This window comes from Vidua chalybeata, chromosome 14 (assembly GCF_026979565.1).
Source record: "Vidua chalybeata isolate OUT-0048 chromosome 14, bVidCha1 merged haplotype, whole genome shotgun sequence".
NCBI lineage: Eukaryota > Metazoa > Chordata > Aves > Passeriformes > Viduidae > Vidua > Vidua chalybeata.
The window spans coordinates 2,992,536-3,018,124 of NC_071543.1; the positions used below are offsets into that span (position 1 = coordinate 2,992,536).

The 25,589-nt window shown below is 55.3% G+C and overlaps 1 protein-coding gene across 2 annotated transcripts; it reads left to right on the top strand.

Moving 5' to 3' along the window:
• The first annotated feature begins 567 nt into the window (after positions 1-567).
• Positions 568-25,258, top strand: LOC128795197 (actin-binding protein WASF3-like). 2 transcript variants are annotated; one of them, XM_053955774.1, is made up of 9 exons: positions 568-648; positions 10,254-10,406; positions 11,973-12,107; positions 12,230-12,383; positions 12,643-12,760; positions 12,924-13,099; positions 13,511-13,768; positions 14,899-15,281; positions 16,073-25,258. In XM_053955774.1, exons 2-9 carry the CDS (start codon positions 10,274-10,276, stop codon positions 16,228-16,230), a joined length of 1,515 nt encoding a protein of 504 aa, XP_053811749.1. In that variant the 5' UTR covers positions 568-648; positions 10,254-10,273; the 3' UTR covers positions 16,231-25,258. The 2 variants fall into 2 exon arrangements, with proteins under 2 accessions (XP_053811749.1, XP_053811750.1); XM_053955775.1 differs by lacking the exon at positions 568-648 and having other exon boundaries at positions 10,327-10,406; positions 11,977-12,107.
• Positions 25,259-25,589: the final 331 nt, after the last annotated feature.

The window sequence follows — 25,589 nt, forward strand, 5'->3', positions numbered from 1 at the left end:
CAGAGGGCTCCAGCCCCCGGGGTATATCTGTGACATGACCAAGGAGAGGACCCCAAATCCTCGGCCACCAGCAGCTGGTGACAGTGACAAGCTGGGGATGATGCTTTGCTTGGGGCTTCATCAATACCCCAGAACAATCCCTTGGCCTGGATCTGATCCTTGGGGAGACACCCAGGGACTCCACAGGGCACAGGGGAAGCGTGGAGAAGATGGTGGCAATGCTACACCTGGAGAAGACGATGCCCAAACCGCTCCCTCTCACCGGAGCATCGCTTCCCCTCCCGGCCGCGACAGCGGAAGGATTTCCAGCGGGATGCTCCAAACCCGCGCCTCACGGCGAGAGGCCGGGAAGCCGCGGGGAATCAGGGGTTTATTAAAACCCCGAGGCGAAGTTGTAAGGGCGGCTCCGGGGTGCCGGGGCCGCTCGGGGAGCGCGGGGCTGGCGGCGCGGGGCGGAGCGGGACGGGGGCGGCGCGGGGGCACATGCGCCGTGCGCGCACTGCGGAGCGGCGCGGGCAGCGCGGGCAGCGCCAGCGGAGCGGGGCGCGGGGCGCGGGCAGCGGCGGCGGCGGCCGCAGCCCCGCACGGCCCCGCACGGCCCCGCACGGCCCCGCCGAGACACATCCCGGCCCCCCCAGCCCGGCGGAGGTGAGCGCAGGGGGTGCGGGAATGACGCGGCGCAGGGAAAGCAGGGGGGTCCCTGTGCCCCCAGGTGTGAGCGCGCATGGGGGGATGTCCCTTCGCGGGGCACTGGGGGCTTTGCGGCCGTTTTATGGGGGTCTCCCATGTCTTTACATCCTTTTGGGTGGGCATTGTTGCGTGGAGGGGATCTCCCACCGCTCTGCATCCTGGCATGGGGGGTGGGTGATCCTCTGCTGCTTTACATCTTTCCGGTGGCGGGGGGAGTCCTTGCGGGGGAAGGGGTTCTCCATCCTTTACATCCTTTCGGGGGGATCCTCCATCCCTTCGCATCCTTTCAGGGGGGGTTTTCCGTCCCTTCGCATCCTTGCGGGGGGGGGGGGGGGGCCGCTCTGCATCCCCGTTTTGCTGCATCCCCCCCAGCTTTGCATCCGTGCACGGGGGCGGGGGGCTGTCCTCCATCCCTTCGCATCCTTGCTTTGGGAAGGGGCTGTCCAAACTGCTTCGCATCCTTGCGTGGGGGGTCCCTCCACTTTGCAGCTATTCATGGCCAGGGTGGGGGGGATCCTCCACGTTTTACACCTTTGCCTGGAGGGGAGGGGAGGGGGTCAGGCTGCTCGGCACGTTTTCATGGCGGGGGGAGGGATCCCGGCAGCGCTTGGCACATTTGCACCGCGATGCTCCGGGCCTCTCTGCACCCTTGCGCTGGGGAGGGGGTGTGTGCGCTGTCACTTCGCATTCCTACATGGAGGGGGAGGGGGACCCGGCTGCTCTGCACCTTTGCATGGGGGCGAGGTGGGGGCGGGGGGCTTCACCTGACATCCTTGCCATCTGGGGAGGGAGGATCCTTCACCTTTACATCACTGTGCGGGGTAAACTGGGCCCAGGTTGCCTGTGCTCCTACAACCAGCACAGAGCAGGGCTCCTCACCCCCTGGGTGGGGAACTGGGGGGGGGGGGGTCCGGGGGGCTCTGCAGGCTGATATGAGGCTGGGATACAGAGGGGACAGCGCTGAGGAGGGCACAACCTGCTGTCACCTGTCATGCACTCTCCCCCCTCCCCATCCTGGTGCCCTCCCAGGCATTTGGAGCCCTGCCGGGTTCAGAGCCCCCTTGGCGACACCCCCCCAGCCCGGGGCACCCCCATGGGCAGAGCTGCAGGTGGGCCCAGAACCCCTCAAAGCTGCCGAGCCTGGGCCTCCACGCTCAGTGATTCAGCTACTTGCAGGGAGCTTTAATTTTATCGCTTCAAACTCGAGTTCTTGCTGCCTCGTGGTGGTGTCAGCGCGATGGATTACCTGCGGATTGAGATGCTTTTTAACGGAGTTTGTGGCTGCTCTGTGTGGCCGGCACACCGGAGCCAGTGGCCGGACACGCTGCCGGAGGAGGGGAAGGGAGCGCAGCGCCGGGATGTGCGGGCAGCTCGGGAATGGCAGGATTAATAATTCATCTTCCAAACTTCAGCATGCCAAGGCACACCCCTCACGCTGCAGCTCACTGCCTGCGTTTTAAAGAGATTGCTGGTATCATTTTCTTTTTTAAAAAATGGTGTTTTGGTGGTATTTGAGTATCTCGGTAGCTCTCAGGGTGACAAGTCGCAGAGCTCGGTGAGGAGGGCAGGGTGGTGGCAGCGTCAGTCCAGCACAGCCTACTCTGGCAGGCAGAGGGTTAATGTGCACCGGGCTGTGCTGTCGCAAACGCAGAGCAGGAGAAGGGCTCTTACCCAGAACGCTGTGATGCACTCAGACCCCGAATGTCCGCTCCTTTTCCCGGGAGCTAAAGCCCGCGGAGAAAACTGGAGATGAAGCATATTTTGCTTTGAGCTGTCATCTCCCTTGGCCCAGTTCTGAACCAAAGATGCTCATCCTCCATTTTATGGCGGATGACAAATCAGCCGCCGATGCCAAGATCTTGACAAGTTACGAACAACAGCCCTCGAGCCAGAAGTGTTAAGAAATAAAAAAAGAAAAGCAAGAACGCTTTTTTTTTTTCCTCCTTTTTTTTTTTTTTTTTTTTTTTTTTTTTTTTTTTTTTTTTTGTAGAGCTGCTCCTCCAAAAAGACACCCTCTGAGCTGCACCCCGCGGGCAAGAGCCGCGGCATTTCGCACGTCTCTGAGCAGCGTGGCTGCAGCCAGCTCCAGGCTGGGATCTGCCCCCTCTTCCCCACATGCACCCGGAGTTTTGTAGGGTGCACGTCCAGCTCCGGTGGGAAAACCCAGCTGGACACGCTGGGGAGCAGCAGGCAGAGCCCAGCCCTGCAGGGAGCAGGTTGGGGCTGGCTGGGAGCGCTCTGCTCCGAGGCTGGAGATGCCAGCGCTGCCTGCGGCTGTTCCCAAAGGCAGCAGCGGCGTCTTTGCAGAAAGCCCCTCGCTGCTGGCCGAGGGTTTCCCCGGTATATCAAAGCGCCTTCTATACTGGGGAGAAAAAGGCTGGTTTGTTCAGCAACGTCCTGCCCGCACAGCCCGGCAGCGAGCGAGGGAGATCCTTCTGGTAATGAGCTGGGCACAAAAGGGAAAAAAAGCTGTCATTGAAGATTTTCCTTTGGTGATAGAGTCATTAAAAACAACGCATGATTCCTGGGCCAGCAGGGATCTTTTGCAGCCAAAGCAGAGCTGAGATCTGTGCTGCGTTCCCACAGCCCCAACCCCTGACGCCTCCTCTGAAGATCAAGGCAGTGCCGCTGCTCCCGGGCATTCCTCGCGCAGGATCCAGGCATGGAACAGCCAAGGGATGATGGAGGAGGGTGGTGCATAGTTTCATCCACAACTTTCCCCCCCACCTTTTTCCCTTCAGCATTAGGGTATCGGGATGGATGTCCTTTTCTTGGATGGATTTTGTGTGGATACGGATACTCTGATCTGTATCTGTAGCAGAGATAGAGCAAAGGGTGAATGGGAAGGACCTGGAGAAGTGGCCCTCAGCTCCATGACCACTGCCAGGGCTCCCCGTTTCTGAGAAATCAAACAACAGAACCCAAACTCCATGTTAACTGAACCCCAAGGAAAGTACTGCCTGAAAATCCACTTGCCAGAGATGGGGTTGTTGAGCCTGGAGAAGAGAAGGCTCTGGAGAGACCTCAGAGCCCCTCCCAGTACCTAAAGGGGGCTTATCAAAAGGAGGGAAAGACTTTTTACAGGGGGAAATAGTGATAGGTCAATGTGGAATGGCTTTGAACCAAAAGAGGAGAGATTTAGATTAAAATTTAGGAAGAAATTCTTGGCTGTGAGGGTGCTGATGCCCTGGCACAGGTGCCCAGAGAAGCTGTGGCTGCCCTTGGATCCCTGGAAGTGTCCAAAGCCAGGATGGACATCAGGGCTTGGAGCAGCCTGGGACAGTGGGAGGTGTCCCTGCCCATGGCAGGGGGTTGAATGAGATAATCTTAAAGGTCCTTTCCAACCCAAATCATCCTGTGATTCTGTGATTTACAGCATTTGCTCTCACCTACCCTGAAAGAAACATCATTTAGGTATAACCCCTCCAGCAGCCTGTTTGTTTTAAACCAGACTCACAGCAGAACCAGGTTTCTGTACTGAGCCCAGGGTAACGAGGCAGTTGCTTTTATGGCATCCTCCTCAGCAGGGCTAGTGCTGCAGAGCCCAGCCCTCGGGAGTGGTGGGGGTTTAGAGACAGTTTAGTCAAGTGCTGTTCCTAGAGCTGAAACATTTTACAGTAGAAGGAGAGGGGGGGGAAAATCCCCCATACCAAACCACCAACGGTGGCATTCACTAACAAAGCTCCCGAGGAATATTTTTAGCTATGATTTAACGTTGTGTTGCACTTTGCTGTGAAGTGTTTGCTCGCTGGAGCCGCCCGGCAGCTGCCGTGGCGGAGCTCGCCCAGGAGGAGCCGCAGAGGGGCCGGGGAGAGGCGGGGCAGCACTTCCCGGTGGGACACAGGTCAGGGCTCCAGCCCGGCCAGGGAGCGATGGAGCTGTGCCCCGCGGCCAGCCGGACACAGCTCTCTGCCCCCTTTGGCAGCAGGGCCTGGCCCTTCCCCAGCTCCACCCAAATCTCTTCCTGGCCGGCAGAGAAATCCTTCAGTGCCACCCGGGGCTGAGACCTCTCCACTCATTTCATGGCGAGCCTGAGCCCTGGCTTCCAGCCTCCCCGGGCTGATATCCTGGGGATGGGGGACAAAACCACCATCCCACACCCTGGGGTTTTCAGTCTCCGAGGCATTTTTCCACCTGATGCTTTGCTGACCCTTTTGCAGTGGGGCTGGGATGTTTCCGTGACCCCAGACCATTTGTAAGGCCAGACTCCTTTAGGATGCAGAGGTGTCAAGGAAGGGGCAAGCAGTGGCATTGCTTCTCCCATGCCCACCAGCCCCCAATGCCACCCTGAGAATTTACTCTTGCTGAAGTCCTGCTCTCTGCTTTATTTGGGATCCAGCTGGTTTTAATATATTTAATGAACCTTTGGACAGCAGCTCTGGAGCAACAGTCACCTTCCCAGGGAGCAGTGACATTTGTCATGCTGCTGGTGTTCTCAGGCTTTGGGGCTGGCAACAAATGACGAAGTGGTCGCAGATGCTTTTTGTAAATTGGAGCAGCGAGTCCTTGCGGTGCAGCTCACGCTCCATTTTGTGGGAGGTAAATCAGCAGATCTGGCCCAGCTCTCCCAGGCAGGTTTTTCCCTGCACCACAAAGAGCCACCTGCACAGCTTTTCCTGGCTGAATTACTCCCGAGACAACAAAACTTCAGCCTCTGTAGGCTCTGCTCTCCCCATGGCCCACACTGGAAGGAAAGAAGGAGTTTAGGGCCACCTGGACCAGAGGTTGCCCCTCAACCATGAGGTGGCTGCTGGTGTCCTCTCTGCCCTCTGCAGGTTTGTCCTGTTGCTCTTTGAACCATCCCACGCTGGTTTCCACCATGCTGTGGCAGAGCTCCACAAATCGACACCTCGAGAAGCTGCTGCTTTCACACCTACCACCTATTTCTGTCTGCTCAGAAGCATCACACACCCCCAGATCCTTCCCAGCCCTCTTCTCTGCCAGATCCATCCTGCCAAACTCCACAGGATGAGCTCCTTCAGGCACCTACAAGCCAAACTGAGTGTCAGCTCTGCCTCTTGTCCTTTCCCTGACTTCAGATTCAGGGGTTTTGTTGCTCCTTTCACTATTTCAGGACTGCTTTGTGCCTCCCTCCTGCCCCCAGCCCTTCTTCACCTCTCCATTCCAAGTGCTCTGCACCAAAACAGGGTCCTGAGCAGCCACCACAAGTTGTGGCACTTCTTGTTTGTTTAATATTCACTTACAAACTTTTTTTGTTCATGGTTAATAAGTTTTTCAACATATCTCTTGTTTTTTTCACTACTCTGGCTCCTGGCATCTGACCAAAGATTTGCTGCCTTGCAAAAGCCTCCAGTTCCTGGCAGTGTCTGCTCCTCAGGGCTCAGAAGGACCCCGGGAAACCCAGATTGGGAAATAGCTTTGATTACAAGGGCTGAGCAAACAGACTGCCCCAAATCTTGGCCCAGAACTGAGCTTAGTGCAGGGCTGACCCCAACTCTCCAGTCTTGAGGCGTTTGCTTCACCACACACTTACCCACATCCTCCCCAAATCCGAGCTCGGGGTTTTTCCTGGCTGTCTGAAGAGAGAAGGAGGTTTCCCTCATTCCTGCTGCTCATGCACCCCTGATCCCATCAGAAATACTGGAGGTGCCTCGAGTGCAGCATGGACATCCTTCCCTCCAGTGCTGCCCATCTCTGCCATGGCTCCACTCCCGCTCCAGGATTCTCCTGCAGGGAACACCCACAGAAAACAAACCCCAAAATGGTTTTCTGCTCCACCACGGCTCAGTGAAGGAAGGTGGGAGCCAGGCCACCTCTTCCTTCTGCCTCATGCCACACCAAGCAGGGCTCCAGGGCTGCAGGTGCTGGGTACTGACCAACCCAGAAATCTGCCACAGGGATTAAGCAGCACCTGAGAGATCTGTCCCTGGGAGCCTGTCCCCCCTTGCAGGGCCACCAGAGCACATCTGGTCCTTCAGGCCACTTTGGATCTGCCTACAGGGTTGTAAATCACAGCCCAGTGGGAGAGAGTGGCTTTGGGGGCAGGAAGGGGATGAGGACACAGTCATGCACGTGGAAAGCTGTTGCAAAGAATGTAAGGAGCAATAACAGGACACAAAACTCCTTTTTTTGGACCCTCTTACAAAATGAGAGCTGCTTTTCTGCCCTGATGGACCCCGAGGATGTAAACTGCCAGATGCTGGTGCTGCTGAGGTGAAGGATAACATCTGGAAGGAGCCAGCTGGAGGGGTCACCCCTGGGCCAGCAGCTGAAAATCACACCCCAGTTTGCTCTACAGGGACTGGGGCAGCCCTTATAACCCAGAACTGTTCTGGGACAGCCGGGGCTGCTCCTCAGTGCTGCCGGCAGCTCTGGATTTGAGATGCTGCTGGCAGTTTGTTCCTTGGGGGAAATCAGCATCTTAGGGCACAATAAACAGCTCATTTCTGTCCCATGTCCTGGTCAGCTCAGCTGGGTGTGATTCCCTTCCAAGCTCCACCACTGGCTTTGGGAAGCTGGTGCGAAGCTGGTGGGTGTCTCCCCTCACCTGTGGCATTTCCCAGTACAAGATTTAGAGTGATTGGCTCTCTCCAGTCACGGGGAAAAACTGAGTGATGGGACAATCCCCGCAATACTCCTGAAACCTGAACCAGCCCCTGGCTGGTTCCATTTCTTCTGTCTTCACCCTCCAAGAAATTCCTGCTGAGTTTGTGGCTCCCATTTTCCTCCTTCTGCAGCCTGACCCCACCTCCCACTGAGGGCTCCTGCCTTCCTTCCACCCAGGACACAGCCAAATCCCATAGGTTTTAATCCATGTACATGACCCTAGAGCCTGCACCCAGATCATCCCTGTCCTTGGGAGCCTTTTCCTGAAGGTCTGAGGAAAAGATTTTGCCACCCAAAATCACCCCCTTGATGTCTTGGAAATCACCTGTGACACCAGGAAGAGCAGGAGCAGTGCTGGGCACAGCTCAGCATCCCCTGCTGAGGCTCTGGCCAGGTTCAGTGCTCAGGATTTGTGTGCAGACTCTTGGTGGGGGTGAGCCAGATGTGCCAGCGAGGATAGAAATTAATTTGGCCTCTCTGGAGCCATGTGCAGCCCATCCCCACCCAGAGAACCAGACTCAGGACAGGCCTAGAGGTGACAGGTTTTAGGTGAGAAGTTGGGATTTCAAGGCAGAAGTCAGAGGTTTGGTGCTGTTGGTGCAGCAGGTTGAGAGAACTCTTGTCAGGGGAGGGCTGTCCGTGGGTTCTGATCCCTGTGCTCCATTCACTGGGGGGCTTGGAAAGCAGCTGTTCCTGTGATTTGGTCAAAATTTCCTTTACAGGCTGTCCTTGCATAAAAATGTGCCAAACTTCTCCTTGGTTCCTTCTGCTGCAAGCTCTGAGTCTTGTTTGGCCTCTTTGGGGTGAGATTAAAGGGATTTTCCTCCTCCAGGGGTGCCCTCCTATGGCACAGTCTCAAATGCTGCCATCACACCCCTCACCCACTTTCTGCCTCTCATCCAATCTGTCCCTGCTGGAAGTTTCAAACCACAAAATCCTTTTTATTCCTTCATTCTGCTCCAAGGTCCCCGTGGAGGCTGTGGGCTCAGGTGGCCCCAGCTCCCCCCGGGTCCCCTGTGCAGGGACAAAAAGCCCCGGGTGCCACGGCTGTGTCCAGTGGCCGTGGCCCGTGGCTGTGGCCCAAAGGGGTGCTGAGAATGGCTCTTTGTTCCCTGATTCTAATTGCTGGGCCCAGGCAGCTCGTTAAGGGCTCTGCCCTGTGCCCTCCAGTCCCTGCAGCCCTGGGACGTGCCAGGGCTCAGCCTCTGAGGGCAGGTTTTGGGGTGACACATAAAACCTGCTTGGGGTGAAGCTGCCTCAGCTCTTTGCACAGCCTGGGGGGCTCGGGGGTGCCCAGAAAGGGGAGGGGGTTATACATGGCCAGAGCAGAGCCTCCCCTGCAAATGCTGTCACACAGGAACAAACTACCGGCAGAAATTTGATTTTTAGGAGGTGGGGACAGCACCACATCCGTGAGCAGTGGCTCTGGGGAGCACTGGAGGACACAGAGTCTGCTGTGAGCCCGAAGCACCACGCAGCCCTGCGGAGGGCTCAGGCACCCCTGGCACCCCGAGCGCCCTGGGCAGAGCCCAGCCCTTAGGAAAGGCTTTGGGCTCCTCCATGGAGGGAGCTGGAATTTGCATTTGAAAACAGCGGAGGAGCTGCTGCCGCTGCTGGGAGCGCTGGCCGGGTGCTATCAATGGGAAACTGTTCTGTCTAGCGCTGCCGGGGCCAAAAAATGTGAACTCTGCAGATTGCTGGCTCCGCTCGCGGGCAGCATCGCTGGCTCCACTCACGGCGAATGACGGAAGCTGCTTTTCCTTGGCTGCCAACATTTTGGGAAAGATGGGGCGGGTGGGGAATGCTCAGGACGTGAAATGGGGGGATTCTGCTCTCTGGGAATGCTCTTGGTGCCCTCTGGACAGCACAGCCACTAGTCTGCCTTTGCTTTGGGAGCTGAGCTGAGCCCATTTGCACTCGTGGCACCCAAGACCCCCTTGTGTCAGCCTGTGGGCTCGCTGCCTGTCCATGTCCCAGTCCCAGGGTCTGTGTCCCAGTCCCAGGATCTGTGTCCGTGTCCCAGGGTCTGTGTCCATGTCCCAGTCTCAGGGTCTGTGTCCCAGTCCCAGGAGACACCACTGTGGATAATAAATGCTCCTTTTTTGCCTCTTTTCCCAGCCTGTTTCCCACCATTCACCCTTCACAACAGCAGGGTACCCTGTCCCCAGCACCCCACAGCCCATGGTACCCATCCTTCATCTTTCCCTGCAGCTCCCATGGGTGCCCTCAGTGGGGATGAGCCCTTTGATCTCCCTACATCTCCTTAAACCTTGTAGAAAATGAACCATCCCCAGTTCACGGCGGACAGTGGAGCAGGGGATTCCCAGGGATGCTGTGGGGGCACCCAAAAATGCTGTGGAGGCTCACACAGGAGCTATGGGAACACCCAGGGATGCTGTGGGACCACCCAAAAATGCTGTGGAGGCTCACAGAAGCTATGGGGACACCCAGAAATCCTGTGGGGACACCCAAAGATGCTGTTGAGGCTCACACAGGAGTTATGGGGGCACCCAGGGATAATGGGGGGCCATGCAGGGAGCTGGGATGGGCTGGCCACAGCAGCTTGTCTCAGTGTAGTGTGTGCACAAATAAAACCCTGGAGAGCCTGCAGTGAGCTGGAAATAATGGCATTACAAGCGCTTCCTCACTTCTCTTTGGACTGGATGAGGCTTTTCGGGGCCAGCTGAAGGGCTGCAGCACAGGGGAGTTTGCTCCTGGTTTGAGCACAGCTCTGGGAAGTGAGTGGGGAAGGACACGGTGGCACAAAGGCAGGGACAAAGTCCTCACCTCCAGCCTGGCATCTGGGTGCTCACCAGCACCCCAAGGTTTGCACCCGCAGAGCGCATCCATCCCCTGCTTGGAAAAGTCCTGCTGTACCTGCCATGTCCCAGCGTGGGCAGGAGGAACTTCCTGGAGGATGCTGAGGGAGTGTGGGGGGAACAGACAAATGGTGAAAGTTGTGTATTTTGATTTTTCCTTTCTCCCTCCTTTCCCAGGAGAGGCGTGAGGGCTCGCCATGCCGCTGGTGAAGAGGAACATCGAGCCCCGGCACCTGTGCCGGGGGGCCCTTCCCGACGGGGTGACGAGTGAGCTGGAGTGTGTCACCAACAGCACGCTGGCTGCCATCATCAAGCAGCTGGGCAGCCTCAGTAAGTCATGGCACAGCCACCCTGGTGTGGGATGGCACCAGGATGGCACTGGGATGGCACAGGATGCCAATGGGATACCACAGTCACTCCCACCAGTTTCAAACACAGAGAAACAGGGGTTGTGTGAGAGCCATGTGGGCTGCAGCCACTCCTAATTCAGTGGGAATCATCCAGCTTGTTGAAAATAGGAGGATGCACCTACTTTTAATTTTTTTTATTTTATTATATATATTTATTAATATAATTTTATAGAATTAATTATTTATAAAAGAAATTATTATTGCTATTGTTAATTATTTTAAATTGTTATATATTTATTCTATTTATATTTTTATAGATATATAGATACATAGATATATAGATATATAGATAAACTTTTAAAGTTTTCAGTTTTTTCTTTTTTTTTTTGGCCAAGCTAGAAATGGGTACTTGGTGGCATTTTGAGGCCCATTTTCCTCCCACAGCTGGTCTGTGCAGTGCAGGATGGAAAGCCTTCAGGAGCCCCTTGCTTCTGCACTTGGCCAGAAATAGGAAGGTCAGGTGAAGATTTAAAATACTCCAAGCTATTCTTTTTAAAGTTAAAGCTTTTTGAGGAAGAGAGATGTCTATAAAAGGTCTAAACCCTCAGCTGTCCTCCTGCCCTGGGACTGATCTCAGCAGAAAAGGGGCAGATGAGAGCACTGCACACACCAGTGTGAAGGTTTAACAGGGGCAACCTATTTAATGCAGAATATCCACTTAAAATAGAGAGAGAGAAGCTGTTCAGCCCCCCCCCCCCCCCAGTCTTTCACACACCTCCAGAAGTAGATTCTGCTCTAAAATACTCCCAGAAAAATAAACCCAGGATGTAGGGAGCTGCTGGAAGTGCAGTGGCTCGCACCCATGTCTGCTCAGGCTTCCTAGTCCAGGGGAAAAGGGAGTCAAATATGACCAAGCTGGTGATTGCTCTGAGGAGGTTTTAGACGTGCCCTGATCTGGGGAACTGTTTGATAGGTGGGATTGGAGGAAACCCTGAGGATTGGGGGGATGGGATGAGACGGGTGCTGTAGCCTACAGGTATCAGCAGTGCTCTGCCAGATACCTCACTCAGCTCCATGATAGGAATAACTCTAATAAAAAGCTAAATAATCCTAAATAAATAAGCTGTTGTAGGGATGCACTGAGAGACGCAGGAAAAGAACGGATAAAGTGAAACAAATTACAGATCGTCCCCGTTGTGGCACTGTCCACACTGTCCTGCTCTTGGCTTTCTACTTGGGCTGAATTTCCCCAGGTCACGTTGTGTGATGGTCATTTTTTTGGCTGATCTGTCCTGATGGATCCAAGGGCTCTTTGGGGCACTGTGAATGTTCTGTGTCCCTGTGGGTGCTGCTCCCACTGGAAAGGGGTGCTTGTTTGGGCTCCCCCACCTCCTTGCAGCACTTTGGGAGAGGATGAGGCTCAGCTCCCAGAAATCCAGGCTGGGGAGAGCACCCCACGGAGCCAGTGGGGAAGTGGGTGGTCCAGGGGATGGGCTGAGCTGGGCGAGCCATCTGCTGTGGTGACAGGTGCGTTGTCCCCTGCCAGGCAGGCACGCAGAGGACATCTTCGGAGAGCTGTTCAATGAAGCCAACAGCTTCTACATGAGGATGAACTCGCTGCAGGAGAGGGTGGACCTGCTGGTCATCAAGGTGACGCAGCTGGACTCCACCGTGGAGGAAGGTGAGGGGCCGGGGCTGGTTTGGGCTGATGTCCAGACGTGCTCTCGGGACCAGACCCCCGCCATGCCGTGCTCGGCGGGCTGAGGCCACCCCTGCATCCTTTGTCCTGCCTGTGCCCCCCAGTTTCGCTGCAGGACATCAACATGAGGAAAGCCTTCAAGAGCTCCACGGTGCAGAACCAGCAGGTCGTGTCCCGCAACTCCATCCCCAACCCGGTAATGGAGATGTACCAGCGCTGTGACAAACCCCCGCCCCTCAACATCCTCACGCCCTACAGGTACAGGGCACAGCTCTCCCTGGGGCTCCGAGGGGGTCCTTTCCATAAGAAGGATCAGATTTGGGTGCTGTGCTGCCACCCCCATTGCGTGGGATGCTTGGAATGTGTGTCCAAGCCTGCAGGTGCTGACTGCTGTGTTGGATGTGTCTGTGGTGGGGCAACAGCTCATGGTCATGATCATACCAAAGACCTTGGGAAGGGGAACATGGGATCTTCTCCTGTGGCTGGTAACCCTCTCTCTCCCCTTCCCAACCCCCAGGGATGACAAGAAGGATGGCCTCAAATTCTACACCGACCCCTCCTACTTCTTCAACTTATGGAAGGAGAAGATGCTGCAGGCGACAGAAGACAAGAGGAAGGAGAAGCGCAGGCAGAAGGTGGCTGGGGGCACGAGGGGGACAAGGGGGCTGGACCTGGGGACAGTCACCTCCCGGTGCACCTTCGTGCTCCCCTCCCCTGCACTGGATGCATCTCACAACGCTGGGTGATGCTCCTGGTCTGGAGAAGCCGGGCTGGAGCCGTGGCTTTGTGTTCCTGCAGGAGCAGCGGCTGGTGGAGGACTCCACCCGGGAGGTGAAGAAAGTGAGGAAAGCCCGCAACCGGCGCCTGGAGTGGAACATGATGGCGTATGATAAAGAGTTCCGGCCGGATAACAGGTTCTCACCATCCCCCTATCACATGGCATCATCGGAAGGATCACTGTCCCCAGATAATAGGCAGGTTCTACCTCCTACACCTTCGGCTCACAGCTCTCCTTTGCTTTGCTCCTCCTCTCCGTCGTTGCGGGGGACATGTTGCCCACAGCAGGGTCGGGGTGCTCAGCTGTTAGCCTGTGGTAGCTTCATGTGGCATCTTCATTCACCCTGGTGTCCCCAGGGTGTCATCCTGGAGCTCAGGAGGAGCCTTGGCACTGGGATAAAACCGGAGCACTTTCCGTTTTGCAGCTAAGGGAAGAGAGTGGTTGAGCTCTGTTGTATCCTCCTCCCCTCTGCTCTCACTCTGCTGTCTTGTACATCGATATTTTCATGGCTTTTTCTTGTTTTGTTGTCTCAACCCCAAAACACCCCCAAACCCACACCCCCTGAGCTCCCTCAGGAGTACAACAGTCGCCTTTTCCTGTGCTGCAGGTCCTACGCGTCGGACGCTGCTGACCACTCGTACCCGGCCAGCCCCAACCACCCCGCGCAGCTGCTGGCCCCGGCGGCCCACCTGGCCCCGGCGGAGCACAAGGAGGGGCTGGCGGCCACCAACCCCCCGGAGCACGTGTTCCGGCCGGCCGCGGGCAGCCGGCAGAACAGCCTGACCCGCCTGCAGCAGCCCCACGCGCCGCCGCCCCCCGAGGCTGTCCTCAACGGGCCCAGACCCCACCTCGTCAAGGATTACGGGTAAAGCTTCAGCCTGCCTGCTGGTGGAGGGGTGTCCAAAGGAAGGGAGGCTTGGTGGGGGTCTGACCCCCCATTTCTGGGCTGATGGAGCAGCAGAGCCCTCCTCTGCAGCTTCCATGGTCCAAAACTGCTGGTGAGACTCGAGGCCAAATCAGTCAGGAGCGCTTTTGGGGTGACATCATCCCAGATAATGGGGCGGGGTGGATGGAGGGTTTTCCCCTGAGCTGTTGCCTGCTTTCCACCACTGCATTACCCATAGCCCATCCCACCAGCACACCTCCACCACCATTCCAACTCTGGGATAGAGCTTTCATTGGGGTTCAGAGCAAACCAAGCCAGAGTGGAGCCAGCTGGGTGCTGGGATGGGTGATGGATGCTGGGATGGGTGATGCATGCTGGGATGGGTAATGGATGCTGGGATGGGTGATGGATGCTGGGATGGGTAATGGGTGCCATCCTTCAGTCAGCAGTGCTCTGGCAGCCAGGAGGGCCAGATGTGCCCTAGAGGGCTTCAGGCCCAGCATCACCAGCCAGGCAAGCCAGGAAGATTGTCCTGATCTGATCTGCACTGGGGCGGCCTCACCTTGAATATTGGGGGCAATTTTGGGCACCATAATATAAAAAAAAATTGAGATATTAGAGAGTGTCCAAAGGAGGCCATGAAGACGGCAAAGGGCTTTGAGGAGAAGCTGTGTGAGGAGTGGTTAAGGGCATTTGGCGTGTTCAGCTGGAGACTGAGGGGAGACATCATTGCAGTCCACAAATTCATGAGGGGAAGTGGAGGGGCGCAGATGCTGATCTCTTGTTTTTGATGACCAGTAACAAGACCCAAGGGAATGGCCTGAAGCTGTGTCAGAGGAGGTTTAGGTTAGATATCAGGAAAAGATTCTTCCCTCAGAGGGTCGTGGAGCACTGAGCAGGCTCCCCAGGGAATGGTCACAGCACCAAACCTGCCAGAGCTCCAGGAGCGTTTAGACAAAACTCCCAGGGATGCCCAGGGTGAGACTTTCGGGGATGGCCTGTGCAGGGCCAGGAGTGGGACTGGACGACCCCTGTGGGTCCGTCCTAACTCAGCCCATCGCTCGGCTCTGTGATTCTGCTGGCGCTGACCCCTCTGCCCCCCGTTGCAGCCCGCAGCCGGTGCCCATGGCCGAGTACTTCGTGCCGCCGGCCCCGCCGCCGCCGCCGCCCGTCATCCCTTCGGCACAGACCGCCTTCGACAGCCCCATCTCGGCTCCCCCCGCGCTGGCCCCCGGCTCGGCCGCAGCCCCGTCCTACGCCCCGTCACCGCCCCCCGCGCCCCCCGGCCCCTACTCCGCCTCCCCGCCGCAGACCGGCCCCATGGGACCCCCAGTGGCCCCGCCGCCACCGCCGCCCGGGCCCCCGGCCGTGTCCGCCTCGCCGGCGCACTCCGCCTCGCCGCCCGCCCCCGCCGCGGAGCCGCGCAAGCCGCAGATCCCGCTGATGCCCATGAGCGACGCCCGGAGCGACCTGCTGGCAGCCATCCGCAGGGGTGAGTGAGTGCGGGGACCCGGACCCGCCGTGACAAAGCGGAGTTGGGTGGCGCTGGAGACACCGAGGGGAAGATGAGCTTGGTGGCCAGGTGATGGGCGAGGATGGTGGGACCTGGCTGGGGGAATAAATACAGTGTAGAGGTGGGGGACCCACGGTTGGAGGTGGAACGAAGCCCCACAGATTGCTGGCAGCTCCCAGGCATGTGGCTTCCTCCCAGGCTGTAGTGGATGATGTGCTCCAAGGTCTCTCACATTTCCCTTTCCTGCAGATCTCCAGGTCAAATGGTAAATTCAACCTTTCACAAGGTTCAATATCTTCAGGCTGAGTGGAAGCAGAGGAGGAGTTTAATTCTATGATACAGCTTTGTAATCATATATATTCATAAAATCCTAGAAAGGTTTGGGTTGGAAAGGACCTTAAAGCTCACGCCATTCCACCCGTTGTCGGGGGCAGAGACACCTCCCACTGTGTCAGGCTGCTCCAAGCCCCAGTGTCCAGCCTGGCCTTGGACACTTCCAGGAATCCAGGTTCAGCCACAGCTGCTCTGGGAACCTGTGCCAGGGCCTGCCCACCCTCACAGGGAAGAATTTCTTCCTGACATCCAATCCAGGCCTACTCTCTCTCAGTTTACCACCGTTCCCTCTTGTGCTACCAATCCTGTCCTCTCATCCCATATAACTTTGTACCCACCAGGGCAGCAGCCCTCTTGTCTCAGCCAATCCTTTATAACTGGGGGGATGCTGCACACTGGGTACACTCCCCTCTGAAGCCTTCACCCCTTTCCTGTAGGAATCCAACTCCGGAAGGTCCAGGAGCAGTGGGAACAAGAGGCCAAAAAAGAGCCTGTGGGCAATGACGTGGCGACGATCCTGTCGCGCCGGATCGCGGTGGAGTACAGCGAGTCCGACGACGACTCCGAGCTGGACGATAACGAGTGGTCGGACTGAGGGCCCCGGGCTGGGCAGGCTCGGAGCTCCCGGCTCTGTTCCAGGTGTGTATAGGCACCTTCCCCAACGTCGCTGCCGGCGGGCGCGGGGCCCCGCTCAGGCAGGAGCTTTGCTTTTACACTATGTCAAAAACCCTTCGGGCAGCAGCAGCAGCAGCACTGGTAGGATACACCTCGGAGGCAGTGAGACCAGAAGTTAGCAGCACCTTCACAGTTAATGACTTCCAAAATTCTCTGAAGGCAGGTTAATAGGATTACTCCAGATTTACACCTGGAGCAAGACCAGAGACTGGCCCTGAGCGTGCTTTGTGAGAGAAGGGAGCCCCAGAGGCAGCAGTGCTTTTCCAGCTAAATGTTAATTGTGATAACCCCTGGAGAAGCTCCTGCAGAAGAAGCCTTGTTTGCACAGCTGGTGCCACCACAGGAGCTCAGGGGTGGGCTTGGGGACACTTTGCTGCTGGTGGTTTGGGGTCAGGCAGCTCCAAAGGCTGCGTGTGGGCAGGAGCCTCCTTCCCTACCGAGCAACGCACCACGTTTGGTAGCGGTTAGACCCCAGTGTTGTTGTTCCCTGGAAAATCATGGAATGCTTTGGGTTGGAAGGCACCTTTAAAGCCCATCTAGAATTGGGGCACCCTCCTCTAGACCAGGTTGCATGAGCAGCCCAAGGTGTTGGTGACTTTAGCCTGTATCCACCCTCAGAGCTGGTTTTCTAGGAGCAAAGGGGGAAGGCAAGGCTGGTGTGGCTGGCAGGGAGACACAGCCTTGTCTGGGCTTGTCCTGCCTTTTCCAGCGAAGGAGTAGAGGTGTCCAGGGAGCTTTCCTAAGCCCAGCTCTCCTTGGCCTTAGCATGACACCATTTCAGTGCTATTTGGGGAAAAGTGAATCAGACAATCTGCTGCTTTCAGGTAAACTCTCAGCTTGCACTTTGCAGCCCCACAAACTGTGCCTGTACAATTGAGATCAGCTCGGACCCAGGCACTGATTCCCCTACCTGATCCTGCTCCGTCCCCTGTCCCACATTTGGGCACTGATGGAGGCCCTGTTTCAGCATGAAAATTCCTGTGTTCCCATCAAAACAGAGCGTGACCCATGGAAAACTTTTCACAGAGCTACAAAGGGAGCAGGCACAGAGGAAGGCAGAGCAAAGGGGTGGGAAATACTGGAAATATCACAGGTGTGAAAACCTGCAGAGAGCTGGGAGAGGTTCCCCACCTGTGGAAAACAGGCCAGGACCAGCTGTGGATTGGCCAGTGTGATGTCCCGAGACCCTCTCTTGTGTTCCCCTATACCACAAGTCCCTGAACAGGGAAAGTCTGAGCTCTGTGCCCAATTCCCTGCCTCTCCCAATAGCCCTGCAGGTGATGGCTACTTCAGCAGTATTTTGACCGTGTAGAAGCAGCCAGACCTGTAAAAGAGGTGGGAGGATATGGCTGAGACCCAAATGCTGATGCTTAAATTCACAAAATCCTAGAATGGTTTGGGATAAAAGGGACCTTAAAGACATCTCATTCCAACCCCCTGCCAAGGGCACCTTCCACTAGACCAGGTTGCTGATTTTCTGGGGAATGCTGGTGTTGAGCAATGTCCCAGACATCTGCTCATTTGCCCCCAGTGACAAACCCCTCATGGCCAGATGTGGTGAATCCTCTGCCCAGCTGCTGGGAAATGCCACCAGGAGCTCTCCCTTCTCTAGAGTGGCACAAAATGGTCTCTTGTCCCTTGGATGTGACACCTTCCACAGCTCCACACCCGGGCTGGGAGCTGTGCTGCTAAGTGGGCTTGAGCAGGGTGCAGAAGGGATTTGGGATGTGGGAGAGGGCAAGGCAAGAAGCAGCAGGATACAGGGAATAACTCATCTGCACAACCCAAGGAGCAGGAGTGACCAGAGGGGCAGGGAGACACCGTACCCTGCAGGTGGCCAGGAAATTCCTGGTGCACACTGAGAGCTCTTGATTCTCATGTTGACCCTCTGACATGCAGGGAAATGGCTGCAGGAGCTTTTTACAGAGTCCCTGCAATGCCCAGGACCTGCTTTCCTTGGGAAGGCAGTTGGGGTTTGGCTGGAGCAGGTTCAGAAGGAAACTGTAAAAATTCAGAGCAACATTTAAGGTGGTGTTTCTGGTGGAGCATTATTAACATAGATACAATCACAAAACTATGTGTAAGCAAAGAGAAATTTGGTTTATTTAGGTAATTTAGGAAGAGTAATTACCCTTTGTGTGAGAGAGAAAACAGCAGGGGCTGGTGGAGCTGCTCTTATCTGTTCCAGAGGTGGAGGGGCTGCAGAGTGGCTGTGGGGACCCAGCAGAGCTGGGGAGCCCCACTGGCCCTGGGAAGGGGCTCAGGGACACACAGGACTGGCTCATGCCTTGGCTTTGTCACTGTCCCAGTTCTGCAGAGCTGAGCCAGTCCTGGTGGGAGCTGGAGAGCAGCCCAGTGCCCCTAAGAGACCAAGTCCCTTCTTTTCATGCACCAGTTGCTCTGTGTGTGTCACATGGCACCGTGGTAACTGGGGCAGGACTCTGTGGGTGTGTGGCAGGTCGGGGCTGTCCCTGGGGCCTCCCATGGCCCTGTCACCTCACAGCACCTGTGCTGGGGCTGGCAGCTGTCAGCATTGGTGCTGTGGCATGGCGAAGTGCCATAGGAAGGTTGGAAGGGACCCTAAAGGTCATTTAGGTCACTCAGGCCACATCTGCAGAGCAGATGCACAGCTGGCAGCCCCAGGGGGGCAGGAAAGGCTCACCCCCATTTCCCCACATCTTTATGTTCTTACACCACGCCCCCATCGGGCATCCCAGCAGCTCCAGCACATCCTCACCTGTCCTGTTCTGCTGAAGGAAATCCCCTGATAACACAAACCCAGTTCACAACTGCCAAGGCAGGCAGCAGCACCACGACCTGCCAGCTGGTTGGACACATCACCATCCTCCTCTTCAGGAACCACAACTGCTATGGCAACCCTTAAGCTGTCTTGGTAGCAGGGCTGGAATCCCCCATTCTCATCCCAGAGAGGTGTCTGGTGGAGCTGGTGGAGAAGTGACCTCAGGGTGGGTTTGGACACCCATTCCTGGTCTGACCACGGCACACCCAGCTCTTCCCAACCCTCCCAACAGCACCACAGGGCAGGCAAGCACCAGGAATCATTCAGGTGGGAAAAGACCTCCAGAATGTTCAAGCTGGAGCATTAATGCCCCAGTCCCATGAGAGCCATTCCATCCTCAGTGCCTTCCCTTGAGGGACTCAGCCACGCTTCACCACCTTTATTTGAGGCAGATTCACCTGGTTTCTGCTCAGGTGACCTTTGCAATCCACCAGAAGTGACACCAATTCCTTGGCTGCCCGGGGCTGGTGCTACTGGGATTGTGCCACACTAATTAACACTGTCTGTCTGCCCCACATGCTGCACACTCAGTGTTTTGTACATATTCTCCCCAAAGTAGGCCATGCTGAGTTACACAACCTGAAATGCTCAAATCCTCATGTGGGCTGATATAAAAGTGAATATTTAAGTATTTTATCTAGCTTGGCAGACATTAAAAAATACAATCCAGGTCACAGATGATTGAATTTCTCCTCTCTCAAGAGTGCCAGAATTGGGCTGAGGAGATTCTCCTGTACATTAAGGTATCGTGTTCCCTGCTAAAATATAGCAGTGGCATTTCATTGCCAAAGGATAATCACAGAGTGCCAAACATTTAATGAGTCCAACTGATCTCCTGAGAGCTCTTCTTCCCATTTTATCTGCTTCCCCCTACTTGCCAATTTATGGGCATAGATTAAAAATAATAAATATGGCTGTCAACAGCAGGGGGGAAAGATCCTGTGTCCATACAAATAGGTTGGGCTAGAGTCAGTGGAACAGTAAATGAGTAAATTTTGGTTCTGCTTGGAGATATTAATGGAAGGCTGTCATCTTGAGGTCCATCAGGAACCTCTTGGACATCCCAGGTGCATCTGAAAAGGGACTTTACAGGGAGCACTGTGCCCATGGTGCACCTGTGAAGCTACACCAGGTGTGAAGGCTGGTCCTGCTCAGGTTGCTGGGGGTTGGTGGAAGTCCTGCAGTGTTCACTCCTGGAATTGCACTCCATGTCTCCCTGATTTGGAGTGACCACTGGAGCTGGCTGGTGGTGCTGGTGGCTCTTAAAGGATCAGTGTCCTGCAGGAAGAATGGATTGGGCAGTTTCTGGTTTCTAATTTCCCACCTGAGGATGAGACCCAGAGAGGAGCAATCACCCATCCCACACGGGCTCCTGCCTTTGCAGCTGTTTCATCTTGGGAAGGTTTTACTTACTCCAGTGACAAACTTCAGGCTGAACTTGGCTTCTTCAGAGAGCTCTTTCCACAGAAGAGCCTCAAATTTCCTCCCAGCAACTTTTCCATCTCTCTCTCCCTTCCCAGACACCCAACAGCCTGAACAGAAGCTTTGCAGACTCCACTGAGCCTGAATTAACACCCCAGTTTTAATGACAATTGGGAGTTTTGCTTGGAGGGAGGCAGGTGGTAGCACTGGAGGTGGCATTTTGGAGGGTGCATTCCAGAGGTCCCCAGCTGGCAGGAACTCGGTGCCACTTCCTTGTGGATGGAGCAGGGATGGCCATGGGAAGCACTCCCCATGGGGGGTGCTGGCAAGGGGAGCACAGGCTGTTCCTTTCACCAATATTCCTGTTTTTCCTGTAGCAGTAGTTATTTAGGGGTAAGGTTTTTTCAGCTGGAATGTCACTTTACAGATTTTTTTTTTTTAATGAAATAAAAATAAGGGCAAGGAGTCTGTCCTGAGGAGTTTACAGTCTACAGCAAAGACCATGTAACCTGCACTGCACTTTAGAAGCCTCAAATGCTCACTCACCCATAAATTTCTCCTCGCCTGGGCAGCAGCACCTTGAGGGCTGTTGTCCCTTCCTTAGATGACCCCTGAGCAGCACCACAGCCATGTCCCCCGCTGGTGACAGCACCGGGGCTCTCCTGTCCCCCACTCCCCCACGCAGAAGTGCCTGAGCAAAGCCCAGGAGAGCCAAGCCACGCTGGGTTTGTCCCTGAACAGGTCCCTGTGCCCCGGGGGGGGGGGGCTTTCCCTGCCCCCACACAGCTGTGCTCTCTGGGATGACCACGGGAGGGGTGGGAATGGTGCTTGGGAGCACCATGGACTGACCCCCAGGGCTGTCACCAATCCATGAGACAGCCTCTGGAAAACCTCCTCTTCCAGACACTTGTAACCCAAACCCACACTCTGAAGCTGTTCAATGTTTTTGAGAATCAAAGGGGCGGGGGGGGTTGTGTGAATCTGATTTTTCTTGGACAAACCCCAGGGTTTTTAGGCTCACTCTTTCCAAGTTCCACCTTCTCTAGGTGAAAAATGTGCCTGTATTTTGCTGGTGGAGGGAATAAAAAAACCAAACCCAACCCCAGAGTTAAGAACTTCAGGGAGGAAGCATTTGCCCCAAAACCTTCAGAGCTGTGCCCACAGGCAGGGTGGGACAATAGGATGTCCCCAAGGGAGAACACCACCCTGGTGGTGTCACCAGAGCCTGCTGCAAGGGTTGGGCTCTTGCTGAGGGAAACCCCCAGGCAGGAGCTGCATGGAGAATGTTCCCTGGAGGCAGATTGATGTGACATTACCCAAACTGGTGTCTGAATTACAGACTGACAGGACCCTGAGGCCACCAGAGCACCACTGACGCTTCACCCTCCCAGCAGGGATCTTCCCAGGGGCGCCTCCAACCTCTCACTCCTCCCAGGAGCAGGATTAAAGCTCTTGCTGGTTGTTGTGAGCCCCAGTGGGTGTGAAAGGAGCCTTTCCCTGCACACTGGTAATGCCAGGGGACTGGGCTGGCCCCGGGGGGGGTTTCAGCTCAGTGACAATTCCAGCACTCAGTTCTGTGTAAGGTTAAGAGTGCAGGGAGGAGAAAATAAGGCAGAAAGGAGCCGGCCCAGCATTTTAGGTTGGTTATGCTCACATCAGCCTGCACAGGGGAAACCTCAGCCAGGTCAAACCCTGTGCAAAGCCACAAAGGGCAGTGAGGGGAATAAGTCTGTTCTGCAGGTCAGTGTGGGACTGAGCTGTGGCAGGAAGGACCTAAGTCAAGTCTCAGGGAAACCTTTCTGGAGGTGAGGATGGAGAAACTCAGGTCACAGAAGCTCTGCCATGGCTTTGAGAAGCCAGAAAGAAGCCCTGACCTTGTGTGCAGCCAGGGAGTGGTGGAGGTGCCTACAGGGCCTTTCTGGCACGTTTGTAATTCTCCTTCATCCCCGCCCCCGTGGGGGTCTGTCGAGGTGGGTTACAGCCCCAAAGCATCCCCCTGCAGACAGGGCAGCTGCTTTTGCTCCCCCTTGGTTTTGGTGTTGACCCTCAAATAGAATAAAGATAAAAAGTGCTGCAGAACAAGCACCTGAGAGGGAAGGATGTGAACTCACAGCATTTCAATAGTTAAAATGCAGCAGCTCCTCTGAACCATTCATGAGCCACAGACTGTAGTGAGTAAACCATTAAGGTGGACAATTCAACATTTACCCTTTGATTTGGAGTAGCTCAGTTGAGAAATCTAAAAATAAAATGTAAAAAAAAAAATCTAAAAATAAGCAGACAAACAAACAAAAAAAAATCCCAAAAACCTAACCCACCCACAAAATGAAAAAGCAAACAAACAGCTCACACGTGACTTCCAGAAGGATAAACTGTTCCCTTTCCTTCCCTCAGACCTAGAGGGAAGGTCAGACACAGCAACACTCCCCAGTCAGTCAGCGACAGAATGAAGCAGATACCACCAGAACCACTTCCAAAAATCCCAGGAAACTGGTGTTTAAGGAAAAGCAATAATCACATCACCCCCAGTGCAGCAAGGAGAGGGCTTCCTGCCACTGTAGGAGGTGCTTTTGTCTCTGGAGGCCCCTCCCCAGCTCAAGTGTTTCAAATCCCATTGATTTCACCTCTCACTGGTGCTGGTGCAATCCTGGTGCCTCAGCTGGGATTGCTGACTCCATGGAAAATCGCTTCTTGCCATGCAAAAACCACAAAAGTCTTGTGTTAAAAAGGGAGAGGAAAAAGCCAGGGGCAGTCCTGTGATGCCCGTGGAGAGCTGATGATGATTTCCTCCTGGCAGCAGGAACAGCTTTGGCAGAGCCCTGCCAGGTCTCCAAAAATCACAGTCATGAGCATCAACACCCCCCTCACTGCTCCCCCTCCAAATTTAGTTTTACACTGGGATGTTTCAGCTCTAGCTGTGGTTCTGGCCAGTTTTCCACAAATGGGGCTGCTCTTTCTGGTGTTTTTTTGTCTCGGGTAAGAATAGGTCAGGTAAAAAAAAGCAAATCATAGAATCCCAGAACTATTTGGATTTCCAGTCTGGTTTCCACCCCCTGCCATGGGCAGGGGCACCTTCCATGAGACCAAGTCCCACCCAACCTGCTCAAATCCCCACAAATTTAAAAAATCTTTTTCTTCAAAATGCATTTTCAGGGCCTTGTGGGGCTGATGGCTCCTCACCTGAACAGACTTCCTTAATTTTGGGGCTGCCTGATTTGTTGGGGGTATCTGAAGCAGGGTGTAAGTTTGGGGTGATGCTGAGCTGTGCTGGCACCTTCCTCCCCTCTGCCTTCAGCTGTGCCCTGTCACACAGAGGGCTTGGGTCCAGAATTCCTGCTGGGAGCACCACGGGGCCAGGGCAGCTCCCAGTGACACAAGTGCCTTTCCTGGAGGTCCCTCTGGCCCTGCCAGGGAGCCTCCTGGGGTGGGTGGTGTCGCTGTGCTGGCAAGGGGCAGAGTTCACCTGGGCTGGAAACCTGGAGCTGCCCAGAGCCCAGGGGATCCTCTGGGGTCTCTCCTTCCACAGGAGTGTCCTGGGGAGCAGTGTTCACTCCAGTCTTGGCCAACCCCAGGAAACCTGCTGCAGCAATCTGGAGGCATGGGAACATCCCCAGAGGACGTGAGAGGTGTGGGAAGGGGACAAACCCTGTCACCACTTTGCTGTGGGACGTGCATGTGCTGTGGGTTGCTGCTGTCATGGGGAAGCATTCAGGAGAGCCTTCCTCCTCCTCCTCATGCTGTCCCAGCCTGGGGCTGCTGGGACAATGCCAGCTGCTGCAGCAGGACAGGAGCCATCTCCTTCCAGCTTCCATCCTCTTTGGAGCCACCAGGAGCACTGACACCTCTGGGTGAGGCCAGGTGCTGTAGGAGAGTTATTTTGGAGGGAATTGAAGGCAGGTGAGGATCATCTTCTGTGTCCTGCAGATCAAGGCACCTCAGACCCCCAAACCCCTCTGCACCACCCAAACTCTGAGCTCAGGAGACCTCCTGGAGCACTGGGGCACCCATCCTCCCAGAACAGAGCATCCGCGAGCAGCCAGCTCCAGATGGGCCTCTCAAAAGCACTTTTCTCTCCCTTTGGCACCAACTGACCACACACAGAGCCCAGAGCCAGGTCTTGGGCTGCTCTTTGTGGAGGTTGGCCCCAGCCCTGCAGGGGTGGCACAGAGGGGACAGGGACACCTCGGCATCCCAATGCTCCTGCAAAAGGCTCATTTTTTAATCACAGCAGAAGAATTACTCTATCTCCTTAGATTTGCCACCTGGTAGAAGGAGCTGATGCAAGATAGGCACCTTCCCAAGGGAGGGTGATCCATTCCAGGCCATGAGAGGTTCCCATTGTTACAAAGCTGAGTTGAGGAAGGAGATGTTTGCTGTCTGGCGGGGTCTTTAACCATGTGCACTTAGTCAGTAGGTGAGTAGATGTTGCTGCCCGTATCTATCTCCCCTACCCAGTTGCTACGTGTGAACAAGTGTATTTCTCCCCAGTGTTGTGGGTTCTGCCTGTGGTGACACGAGGATGGAAAGGTAGGGACGACCTCGAGTTCCTCCTGTACAGGGTAGAGAGGAAACCTGGATCAGTCCGAGGCACCGCTTGTAACTACATTTGTTCAAGAAATGTCATCTTAACCCCAACTGTTGACACTTTATGCATGTGCTAATTAAATTTAAAAGAAAAAAAGGAAAAAAAAAAAGGAAAAAAATTAATAAAGATTTTAAGAGGTTACAGTAGATTTGGGTTTGGCTTTTTGTCGCCTTGTGCTTTGCTGTGAGTTAATCAGCCCTGTGATGCTCCCTCCTCTGTTAGAGGCCAGGGCATGGAAGGAGCAGCAGAAAGCTGTGATCTCTCTAAAACCCTTCACTGGAGAATCAAGCCCTCAAAGATCAATTAATTCCCCAGGGTATTTAGTCCCTGACTGCCTGGGTAATCAGAGGGCAGGGAAAGCTCTGTCTGTGCTTGGAGGCTCCAAGCAGTAGGAGCTGTTCCTTCCCAACCCCTCTGTGTCTCCAGCAGCTCTTGTCCTCATCCAGCTCCTCCTGAACCCAGGGCAAACACA